We start from the raw sequence: 12192 nt of genomic DNA, 5'->3' as shown, positions 1-12192 counted from the left end.
AATAGATGGGAAAATAGGGTCCAGGTTGAAAAATCCCGAAGTTTCCCTTTAACCGAGCTTACTGCAAAATATATGATCTCACATGGATAACTAATAGGCCTAGTTACAATATAAAATATTTACTTAAAGTTGGTGTAACTTAAGAAAAATAGTTTGCGTAGTCCTAATCTTAACGCCACTTTTTCTTGCTTTTCCAATTTAGCTACAATTTTGTGTCATAACACATAAAAAGAGCTGACATGACTGTGGTGCCATTCACAGGAGGCGCAGTAACGTTGGATAATATTAAGCAGATAAATGGATATTTTATCAAAGAGGGGATGCAACTGCATTTTCTTTATCTGGTGTAACAAAAAATGATTATCTCTGTAACAAATGGCTGTTCTGGGGCTACAAAGAAATGGTGGCAATACTTGTGAAATATAGCCTGAATGCTGAGAAATGGATTACTTGTGAGTAACGAAGCCCGCAGACGCAGCGCGCTGACTGGTGAGCGAGCAGCAGCGAGCCGACCTGGTGCAGTTGTGTGAGGGCGCCGCTGGGTGAGTCCCTCTCTCCGCCGCCTCTGTCTCCACAGCTCCCTTTTCCTAAAGAAAAGAAGAGGAGAACTAGGTCCGGGGAGGAGGGCCGCCGCCATTATCGGAAAGCTGGCAGAAATACCACTTTCACACACGCAATCTGCTCATAAATCGACCAGGACGTGAACCATTTCTGTTGCAGCAGAAGCATATTTCAGACGAAACAAGGCGATTGCAACAAACTCACCGTTGTCTCGTGTGCGCGACCGGCCCAGCATTATGTGGGCACAACAATGGACAGAATAATTATTGAAAAAGCAACGTGGTGAACCGAGAAGAAGACGGCTAAGCAGATTTTTGTACGTCTGAATTTCTTATGAGGAAAAAAAACCCTTGCAAGAACAAAATCGGATCGTTCTATTATTTGGGATATTTATTTCTTCCTTTCGCGTGTTTAATTGCAACGCAAACAGTGATGCTGAACAGGAGAATGCAGGAATAGGTAACGGATATTTAAATCAAATAACCCCATCGCACAAACTGTAGTATTATCAGGATCAGCTGTGAATTGAGACGACCCATAGTGTATTCTGCGGCTTTATGCTTATGCACATCAGGCGGCGAGGGCTGCGGCAAGCGCTGGCCTGACAGATGCAAGAGGAGAAAGGGAGAAATGCGATGGTATGTACCCTGCATGCTCTCTCCTCTTATTTATGGGCTATTTCCTAGTGAAGCGGTGAGTGCTACACCCTAGACAGCTGGGTAAATAAATTCCCTGTCGGTGCGGAGAAGGTAGGCTATCCCAGATTTCGGCTCTGCAATTTCATTATGTAGACAGCAGGCCTGGCGTGGTCAGCCCCTCTCTGTGCACCCTAAAGACCATGTTAACTGTTAATCCTTTGCAAAACATATACGTTTCAAAATTTTTATCCAAGTAAGTAGATTATGTAAGTGAAATTGTTTGAAGGTGCGCTCGAGTAATCTGTATGTGTTTAGATGTTGCTAAATAGGGCAGTTTGGTTGTTTTTATCTGCAAATAACTTGTCTGCTCATTTGGGTATCAGGCCTAGCTCAGCTGAGCGGTGTGGACTGCCCATGGTTGCTTTTGACCCTGCCAAAGCTGTTTGTTTCTGGTCCCTTCATGTGACAGGTTATTCATTTCATTATAAGCTTATAATTCACATTTTGTCATGACGTCTGACTCCAGTGACTCATACACTCATTGTTGAAATGTTGCAGTTGGTCATTTCTGCCCCTCTATAGAAATTGTGTGCAGTTATTTGCAGAATGTAGTCAGTACTATAATAATGGTAGCATTAATCAATGCTGTAATAATAGTGGAAGCTTTAAGGGTCTTAACGGGGTGAGCAAGTTCAGAGATCTTTTTGCATAGATTGCACGTGTCTGACTCTGGTAATAAGTTCTTCATTCATTCACTGTTTTATCTTTCGAAATGAGGCAGATAGCCGCTGCTTCGTTTTGGTTGAAAAGGTGTTGAGTAAGGCTGAAAATGGAGACTGAGGTGCTTGTAAGATAGTCATTTTCATGCTTGTCACCCCACTCAGTGATCAGCTGACATTGTCATTTAAAGAGCACCACTCCCACCATGTTTTCTCATAAGATTAATGTAATCATTTTGATCATGGTTTGGTATTATAAGAATTTATCATGAAATGACTGGACTGGAGCTGAAATCAATATAAGATGAATTGATAACAATTTCGATTATCAGTTAAGTAATTTATCTTGTAAAGCAGAAATGCCAAAAAATGAATCGGCTCAGCCTCTTAAATGTGAGTATTTGCTGGTTTTGTTAGTCTTCTATTATTGTAAATTGAACAAAACAAACAATATGAAGATGTCACCTTGGCCACTGGGAAAATGTGATGTGCATTTTTAACTCTTTTCTGACTTTTTTTTTTAAACAAATGATTAAGTTATTAGATAAGAAAAAAATAATCACCAGATTAACCAACAATGAAAGTATTTTTTAGCCACAGAGTGGTATATTAATGAAATTTGCAAATATCCTGTCAGCATGCTGCCTCATTTAAAATGGTATTTACTGTAGTTTTGCCAATCCATTGCCTATATCAGGTGATGCTATCACTGGTTGGCATTGCTGAACTCACACTTGTTACAGACAAAGACAAAGTGTTTGACTTGATACATGATCTAGGGCATAGTCATGATCATGGATAGTAATTAAAGCCTAATAACTAGTTGAACTGAGAATCATTTGTTGTTCTTAAACAATATACTAGCCTCAATATGATTAGGTATACAAAGGAAATGGACACAAAATAGAATAAAATCTGCCACTTTTCATTCTCTTATTCCATGATTAGATTGCTTAGTTATTAAGAAGGATAGTAATTTAAAAAGGCCCTATGCAAAGTTGAAAATTTTATGAGCAAAAATTAGGGCTGAAACTAATGACTATTTTCTCAGTTATTTGTAAAATGTCAGAATATAATGAAAAAGGCACCTCACAATTTCCAAACAACAGTACAAAACCCAGAGATATTCAGTTTTCTACCGTATATGACAAAGAAAAGCATCAAATCCTCACATTTGAAAGGCTGGAAACAAAACGTTGGACATTTTTGCTTGAAAAATAACTTTGTCGATGGACTAATTGATTAATGTTTGCATCTTTAGCAAAATTAATGTCCATTACCAAATATAGTAGTGTGTTTTAATAATATGTTTTTATTTTATCATAGTTACCTAGTATGACCTAGGTTTAACAGTCTGACATTTGACCCATTGGTTAATGAAGTTATTTCCCTTTTTAATCCAAAATGTATTTTTGTTTATTGTCCAGTTTAGCTGTCTGATTTCTTTTTTGTTTTGTTTTGTTTTTTTGACAGGATCTGACTCATAAAAGGAATGAATGAAAAAACCCCCGGCTCTTTTTTAAAATTGGTACCCTGCAGAAGAAACTGAAATCTGATCTCCTCTGCGGATCAGCAACTTTATGGACAAACATTCAAGTGAACTCCTTTATACAGTGCCTGTTTATGGCAGGATGAGCGTCAGAAGACTATGATGGCGAAAAAGCAAGATGTCCGATCGCCCATTTACAACCTCATTGTGGTGGGTTTGTCAGGCACAGAGAAAGAGAAGGGGCAATGTGGGGTTGGAAAATCCTGCTTGTGTAATAGGTTTGTACGGCCTAGTGCTGATGACTTCTACCTGGACCACACATCAGTGTTGAGCACCAGTGACTTTGGGGGTCGAGTGGTTAATAATGATCACTTTCTGTTTTGGGGGGAGGTGTCACGGGTTCTGGAGGAGGGGCCTGAGTGCAGAATGCATGTTGTGGAGCAAACTGAGTTCATTGATGACCAGACATTTCAGCCACACCGTAGCACTGCTATGCAGCCCTACATCAAACGGGCAGCCGCAACCAAGCTGGCATCAGCAGAGAAGCTCATGTACTTCTGCACAGATCAGCTGGGCCTGGAGCAAGACTTTGAGCAAAAACAAATGCCTGAGGGCAAGCTGCAGGTTGATGGCTTCCTGCTATGTGTCGATGTCAGCAGGGGCATGAACCGCAACTTTGATGACCAGCTGAAATTTGTCACAAACCTATATGGTCAGCTTAGCAAGACTAAAAAGCCCATTGTGCTGGTCCTCACCAAATGTGATGAAGGAGTTGAGCGCTATATCAAAGATGCACATACCTTTGCTATCACTAAAAAGAGTCTACCAGTAGTTGAGACATCTGCACGCTCAAATATAAATGTGGACCTTGCTTTCCTCTCTTTGGTTCAACTTATTGATAAGAGCAGGGGCAAGCCCAAGATCATTCCTTACTTTGAAGCCCTAAAGCTCCAGAGTCAGCAGATAGCTTCGGCCAAGGATCGCTATGAATGGTTAATCAACCGTATAGTAAAGAATCATAATGAAACCTGGTTAAACACCAGTCGACGCATGAACACCTCCCCAGAGTACAAAGAATATGTCTTCTTGGAGGGAACAGCTAAATGCAAGAAGCTTTTTCAACAGCATGTATACCGTCTGAAGCAAGAACATATTGAGAGGCGTCGCAAAATATACTTGAGCACTCTTCCTTTAGCACTTAGTTCCTTGGTGCCTGACCTTGATGAGATAGATCAGCTGAGCTGGTCCGGGGTACAGAAGGTTCTAGAGTCCAAGCAGCACTTTGCCCACTGGTTTGTTGTTCTGGAGGACTCTCCATGGGAGGACACGTCTCACATTGACAACATGGAGGATGAGCGAATCCCTTCAGACCTGCTGGAGACTGCAGAAGCAGAGGAAATATTTAATGCCCACCTGGAACATTTGCGCAATGAGTGCAGACGGGCAGAGATGAGGCTGGAGTTTAAACAGAAGTTAGCTTCCTCTCCCTTTGTCACACCTGGTAAACCTTGGGAGGAAGCCCGCAGCTTTATCATGAATGAAGAGTTCTACCAGTGGCTTGAGGAGCCAGAGTACTTGGACCTGTACAACCGCCATCAGAAGGAGATCATTGACCGTGCTAAAGAAGACTTCCAGGAGCTCTTACTGGAGTACTCTGAGCTTTTTTATGAGCTTGAGGTGGATGCCAAGCCAAGCAAGGAGAAGATGGGGGCAATTCAGGAGGTTTTAGGGGAGGAACAGAGGTTCAAGGCACTACAAAAGCTTCCAGCTGAAAGAGATGCTCTAGTATTGAAGCATATCCACTTTGTCTATCACCCTACAAAGGAGACCTGCCCTAGCAGTCCTCACTGTGGAGACTCTAAGATTGAACAACTCCTAGTTTCACGTTTCCCCACTTGTTACCCCTTTTTTGATGTGAAAGCTCATTTTGGGGACACCAAGGCCGACAGAATTAATCTTGTCATATTGGGGAAGGATGGACTGGCCAGAGAATTTGCCAATGAGATTAGGGCTCTCTGCACAAATGATGACTGGTATGTGTTAGATGGGAAGATGTATGAGTTGACACTGCGACCTATTGAGGGAAATGTACGTCTTCCAGTAAATTCCTTCCACACCCCGACTTTCACACCTCACGGATGTCTGTGTCTGTATAATTCAAAAGAGTCCCTCTCCTATGTGGTTGAAAGCCTTGAGCGACTTAGAGAATCAACTCTGGGACGAAGGGATAGCCAGCTAGCACAGCTGCCAACATCACTGCTTCTAGTCACCAAAAGAGGCGTAGGATCATATGTGGATATTGGTGGAGAAACTGCCTTAAACCTAATAACACAGGGACAGCAGGTTGCAAGGAGACTGCAGTGTAGCTTCTTAGACCCAGCCTCCCCTGGTGTGGGCTATGGCCATAACGTCAATGAGACTCAAATCAACCAGGTGCTGAGGAGCCTTCTGGATATTAGGAGGAGCACATCCTTTAGTAGCAGCTCCCCACCACTCCTCCCTGAGCCTCCAGGTCTCAGAGACTCTCCTCATCAGCCGGCCCCAGAGGCAGATCTTCGCATTGTCATGTGCTTAATGTGTGGAGACTCCTATGACATTGAGCAGCTCCTGTCCCCTTTCCTAATGCATCAGCACTGCAGGCCCATGTCTAATAGTGGCACTTCTGTATTGCTAGAGCAGACAGTTGGTGGACACAAGCTGGCTATAGAGCTCTCTCTGCTCTCATACCATGCCTCCTTCACTTTGCGGAAGAGCAGGTTGGTACATGGCTACATCGCTGTGTACTCGGTCACCCGAAAAGCTTCCCTGGAGACCCTGTGTGCATTCTTGTGTGAGGTTCAGGACATCATCCCAGTCCAACTGTTGGCAGTGGGAGATAGCCAGGCAGAGCTCACTGATAGTGACTATGCCCGTGAACAGCAGATCCAGGGGGAAGAACTAGCCCATGAGATTGAGGGTCGTTTCAACAGCGTGGTTTGTGGATCTGGGGGTGTGGTAGGAGGCCTGCACAGGATAGAAATGTTTCATCCTTTTCTGATGGAGGTGGTTGAGAAACGCAACATTGTGGAAGCCACACACATGTACGACAATGTTGCTGAAGCATGCACCAATGAAAATGTGTACTCCCCACGCTGTAGTTCTCCCAGTCCTGTCACCATGTTCCTGGATTCAGAGGATGATGTAGAGCCATCGCCACCGTACTATGATGGCACACTCACTTCTCACAGTGGGGGCTTCAACCTGCCTGACTTAGATTCCAGTGACATTTCTGTCATCTCCGATATCAGAGACTTTGAGAACAAACTCAACAACAAATTGCCCCCCCAAGTGAGAGTTAAACCGGGTGTCACTTTTGACTTCCGGAAGGTGAGTCGCAACCCATACATAGATACACTGGGACACCGTCGCTCCCTACCCTCTGCTGTTACCTGGGTTCCTGGTGGGGATGTGGGCTATGATCCCTCAGACTATGCTGAACCCATTGATGCTGTTTCAAAACCCCGCCCTAGCAATGAAGAAATCATCTACTCAGTGCCACATGACAGCACACAAGGCAAAATCATCACCATCCGCAACTCCAATAGGATGCACTCCAATGGAAATGGCTCAGACAGTGAAGCCGACAGCAGCTCTCTTGAGCGAAGGAGGAAGTTCTCAGCAGCTGGGGTGAAGCCTCGCCTTTACCGGGACCGCTCCAAGCGTCTTGGCAAGTTCAGCAGCTTTCGCACGAGCTTCATAGGCAGCGATGATGAGATGGGAGCTCTTCCAAAATCCAAGGAAGATGACTTTGGGACCCTGAAAGGCGAAAGTCTGGTTAATGAGGAGAGTGAGGACCCAAAAAAGAGGAACATTCTCAAGAGCCTGCGACGAACAGCCAAGGTGTGTATTACCATCTTCTTCCACAGAAGAAGTAGCTCCATGACCTCATATAGAAATTACTGTTAATTAATGATTACTTGTTTAACAGTTTTCTTAGATCTTGCCCTCATTAAAAACTGCTGTAATTTTTATCGATATAATTGTGATATTATAGATGCCATAAAAACATTTAGGATGTTTTAAACCTCACTGTTGAGTACCTGTAACACTGTAAGTACACAGTTGCTACGTAAACAGTATTAGCAGGTTTCAACTGTGGTAATGTCTTGACATTACATTTGTGACTGAATGCGAGTTCTGTGTCTGTCTGTCTTCGCAGAAAACAAGACCAAAGCCCCGTCCAGCTATTCCCAAGCCCCCGGAGAGCAATTACTTTGGGGTCCCCCTAGTGAATGTGGTATCTCCAGACAGACCTATCCCACTCTTCATTGAGAAGTGTGTCCGCTTCATTGAGACAACAGGTAAGTTGTTTTGTTTTATAATCCTTTTTTAACTACTGTTAAGGAGCAGTCCATTGTGCTGTTGTGTATGTGATGTTTGCAAAATTAAATTTTAAGCTTTACTCTGTCAATGGTCATTTATCAGTTTTTATTCTTTACTATAAATAAATATATTTCATGAAATTAATGTTATTGAATAGTCACCTATGTAAACATGCTTATTGTTAGAACTAAACCAGTGCACCTGTTCATGACCACAGTGTGATGTGAAAGTTATACAAAGGTTTACTCAGCTAAGTACTGCTCCAGAAACTGCCAGCATCTATATTGTCATGTCTGTTTGCAATGGGGCTAATGAAGTGTTTGTGCTTTGCTTGTTTCCCACTGTGCACCCCACCCACCCTCCCTCCCCATGTCTTCCCTTTTTCTCTGGTGTGCTCTTTTTTCCTCAGGCCTGAACACAGAGGGTTTGTACCGTGTAAGCGGGAACAAGTCAGAGATGGAAAGCATGCAGAGGCAGTTTGAACAGGGTGAGTTGCTCATCTGACTTGTTTGAACCAGCTGTTTGACATATAATTATATGGCTACTTAATCAAAACATAAACAGAGAGTTACCAAAGGAAAGTGACATGCAACTGATTGTTCGGTCCTGATGACAGCTACTACTGATCTGTTCATTTTCTCTGATCCCTTTTATCTCTCTCATTCTCCTTGTGCAGACCACGGATTAGACCTAGTGGAGAAAGACTTCTCCATAAACACTGTGGCTGGAGCCCTCAAAAGCTTCTTTTCTGAGCTGCCTGAGCCCCTGGTGCCTTGTGCTCTGCAGGTGGACCTATTGGATGCTTTCAGTAAGCAAACATTGCTGGGCTGGGAGGGTCTTGACTGGAACATAAAAAGATTATTTCTTTAGGAGGGGAGAGGGTAGGGAAGATTTTGTGAGACCTGCTTTGCTCTGTATTAGGTGTTTCAGTGTTGACAAGAATCATTTTCATGGTAGAACAGCGAGATGTGTCGGCTTCAAATTACTCTGTGCGATGATGAGTTTTAATAATGACTTGTCTCTGTGTGTACAGAAATCAATGATAGAGAACAGAGGCTATACACCATGAAGGATGTCCTGAGGAAGTTCCCCAGGGAGAATTATGATTCCTTCAAATATGTAGTGAGCCACTTACACAAGTAAGTTCCCCGTCTACTTTTTAAAATCACTTTATGGCTTTGTTGATCTTCTGGTGGTAGACACCCATCTGTTTTTGCTGTACCATATGATGAGAATGAATAAATTTGTGTGTTTTTCCCAGGGTGAGCCAGCTGAGCAGGGTGAACTTGATGACCAGTGAAAACTTGTCCATCTGTTTCTGGCCCACTCTGATGAGACCAGACTTCTCCACTATGGACGCCCTGACTGCCACACGCACCTACCAGACAATCATCGAGACCTTCATCCACCAGTGTGCATTCTTCTTCTACAACCAGCCCTTCCTTGACTCCCCCACCGGCCTGGCAGGCCTCCCTGCCTCACCTACCACCACCCTCACTGGGAGCTCTGCCTACTCTTGTTACCGCTCCTCTCCTCCCCACACCACCACGCACTTCAGCCCCCTGCAGCAGTCCCCGCCCACCACCCCCCAGTCTCCTCTGCAGTCCCTGCTCCCTCCCCTCCACCAGCACCCCCACTCCCACCACTCCCCTGCTGAACAGGAGACACTGTGAGAGACAATGAAACCACGTGTGCCCATGATGATGCTGGACCTTATCACCAACACACACACACACACACACACACACACACACACACACATACACACACACACACAAACACACACAAAACCCATGTGCACTTGCACACTACATTTTTGATCATGGACAACCTAGATTATGAAGAGAGGGGATAGGAAGTGTCTGAGAAACTTCCCCAACCTGCTATTTGTATCCATACTTGTGCGCATCAGGGTAGGCTACCGTTATCAGTGACTCTTCCTCTGCCCTCTGTGACCCTGATCTTCTGGAATTTGACGTCAGGTCAGAAGTGGAGGACAGAGGGCGCTGTCACTGCAAGCCTCTCTTCTGTCAGCCACCACTTATCCTACACTACCAAGAAAGAGAAACCTCTATGCCAAGCTGGAAGACATGATTTGTGGCTACCATGTTTTTATCTGTGTAAAACTGTTTTAGTTTTTTTTTTTTCTCATGAAAGTACTGCCACTGGATTTATAGACTGTTCCTCTGTAGGTCCTTTGGGCAGCAGTTTGCTCCATATAGCAGAGGTTCTTCTGTGTCTGCCTTTGGGGTTTCTCTCATCGGCTCTACTTGAGGGGTCAGCATGGGGAGGGAAGGGAAAGGGGTGGTGGGAGGGTAAGGTGGGCGGGGGGGTACACATCCAGGGATGCACTTTAATGATCACTGTTGTTTTCCCTCAAAAAGTTTTTTTTTGACATACTGTTTTCTTGTGTGTTTTTAATTTCACAGCTCAAACAGCCATACCCATTGCCTCTACAGAGCTCTGGCAGATCAAACTTTGTTTACATCAAACTTGTTTTTGTATCCACAAACTTATCTGAAGCACTTTTTGATAGTGTAGTGTTCAATTTGAAGAAATGCCACATTGATTACTTGTCCATATTGTTTTTTTTTTTAGTGGTTGAGTGTGGCATCAGTGCAGGCTTGTGAAACAAGATCCTTTTGTAAAAACTTACGTTCTTTAAGTTGATCCACAAGTCCCTTTTTTAGGTTGATAGGAATCTACTCATATTCCTCATTCATCCAGCCATGTGAAACATAGTTTTCTTTTAGCGTTTGTTCTCTTTCTAGCTGTCAGTTGATCAGATTGGATGTTTAGGGAAGTTTGGTTTATTTAGGCCATTATAATATCAATGAAGACTTTGCCTGCCATCAGTCAAGTGAAGGAGACATTTTTCCATTGTTCCATCTTTGAATGTGTAACCTAGTCATACCATAACATAACTGTTGCAATCTGGTGTCCATGGAAACCACACGCTTGAAACATGATAGGTTGCTGGATGTGTTGCCGTGGCTGTCTATCGAACCAAGCTCTGTATTCATCTAATATTAAGGACCTTTTAATTCAGAAGGTTTAGTATTCTTGACGTACTATTACCGCTAGTCCTGCTATACAATACAATGATCAAGTAGAAACTGAATTTTTGTGGATGGGGCACATTTCAGGAAGCACCACCGGCCATTTCCCTGCTCTAGTGAAGTAGTAGTTTTGTGCTGGCATATTGTCCTCCCTTTCATGGAAAACAAGCAGCACTTTTTGAGTGGTAGCACTGTTAATGAAGACCTATGATTTTAACCCTTAAACTAGTAAACAAGTAAAAAAAAAAAAAAAAAAAAAAGGACAACCAGACAAACAAGTTCTGGATGATTGTGGCTCTGTTATGGTTCTTGGTTGCAACCCAACCAGATTTGCTAGATCATTGGTTGTATTTGGGATCATCACTTAACTGGTACTTTTGGAATCGCAATGCTGTTGGAAGTCAGTCATTTTATGTGTTCATCAGACTAAACTGAGGGATCTTCTTAAACTGCTCAGAGCTGTAAGCTGTAACATTAAGACTGGCACAGAACCAACCAAGCAACTGTCCCCTTGTAACACAATTCATGGGAGTATATAACCTTACTGCACCGCTTAAACTTCTGACACAACCATGGCAAATCTGACACTCAATGAGCAAAAAGTGAGCGCATACTACTCTATAATGGTTGTTTATTTGTATGTTGGGGAACACCACCCTTTAGTCAATGGTAGAAAACATTTCTAGTGTGTATTTCAATGATCGAAAGTCCATTTTTACAATTTTTGTGAATGGTTCAAGGCCACTTAAGTTTAGTGCATGATTTAAAAACACACCGAGGGGAGAAGGATGAAAGCCTCTCCCTGTTTTAAAACATGAAATTAGAACAAAACAAATACTAAAGAGAAATAGCTGAAACGTGAAAGTTTATGTACTGTGCACCAAGAGCAAACCATGGAATTTGTCTGACTGAGAATAGTGTTTGAAGATGAAGGCCTTATGTGAACTGTATAATAGTTAATAAATTAAATCTTGTAAAATTGTCCCTGGCTTTCTTGTGGTGCCTGTGTATGCGTGTTTCATTGATCCTTTTGCAGTCCGAGAGTTACCTCGTTTATGTCAGATTTTGTGAATCTCAAGTTTGAAATGAGATTGGAGCCTCACAGTTAAAAATGTCATTTTCTGATTATAATTTACACGCACAGTAGCAGTTAGATTGATTAATATTGTGACAACAATGGGGCCCGAGGAATTAACAATATCAAGCACATCATTCTGTTGATTAAAAATGTCACTATTATGCACAAATGGAGAGGAAGTGCCCATGACAGTTTTTGAAAAGCCCTATTGCACCCTGTTGCCATCTGACAATATGTTAGACAGGCTATTATTATCTACAATTACCACTGGAATAGTGCAGTGTGG

At 43.0% G+C, this 12192-nt stretch overlaps 1 protein-coding gene across 3 annotated transcripts; it reads left to right on the top strand.

Annotated features, from left to right (window-relative positions):
* Positions 1 to 437: 437 nt before the first annotated feature.
* On the top strand, positions 438 to 10056 carry arhgap35b (Rho GTPase activating protein 35b). 3 transcript variants are annotated; one of them, XM_044369721.1, is made up of 8 exons: positions 438 to 1020; positions 1136 to 1199; positions 3392 to 7286; positions 7606 to 7747; positions 8179 to 8256; positions 8446 to 8577; positions 8803 to 8908; positions 9031 to 10056. In XM_044369721.1, exons 3-8 carry the CDS (start codon positions 3567 to 3569, stop codon positions 9440 to 9442), a joined length of 4590 nt encoding a protein of 1529 aa, XP_044225656.1. In that variant the 5' UTR covers positions 438 to 1020; positions 1136 to 1199; positions 3392 to 3566; the 3' UTR covers positions 9443 to 10056. The 3 variants fall into 3 exon arrangements, with proteins under 3 accessions (XP_044225656.1, XP_044225658.1, XP_044225657.1); XM_044369723.1 differs by lacking the exon at positions 1136 to 1199 and having other exon boundaries at positions 438 to 877; XM_044369722.1 differs by lacking the exon at positions 1136 to 1199.
* The last annotated feature ends 2136 nt before the right edge of the window (positions 10057 to 12192 follow it).

Source organism: Thunnus albacares, chromosome 13 (genome assembly GCF_914725855.1).
Source record: "Thunnus albacares chromosome 13, fThuAlb1.1, whole genome shotgun sequence".
NCBI classification, from domain to species: domain Eukaryota; kingdom Metazoa; phylum Chordata; class Actinopteri; order Scombriformes; family Scombridae; genus Thunnus; species Thunnus albacares.
The sequence above is the reverse complement of the archived record's forward strand: the minus strand, read 5'-3'. Positions and strand labels throughout refer to the sequence as shown.

Coding starts and splice junctions, on each gene's coding strand:
- arhgap35b (XM_044369723.1), top strand. CDS start 3,567: ATGATGGCGAAAAAGCAAGATGTCCGATCGCCCATTTACAACCTCATT. Junction 7,287..7,605: donor GCCTGCGACGAACAGCCAAG/GTGTGTATTACC, acceptor CTGTCTTCGCAG/AAAACAAGACCAAAGCCCCG. Junction 7,748..8,178: donor CCGCTTCATTGAGACAACAG/GTAAGTTGTTTT, acceptor TTTTTTCCTCAG/GCCTGAACACAGAGGGTTTG.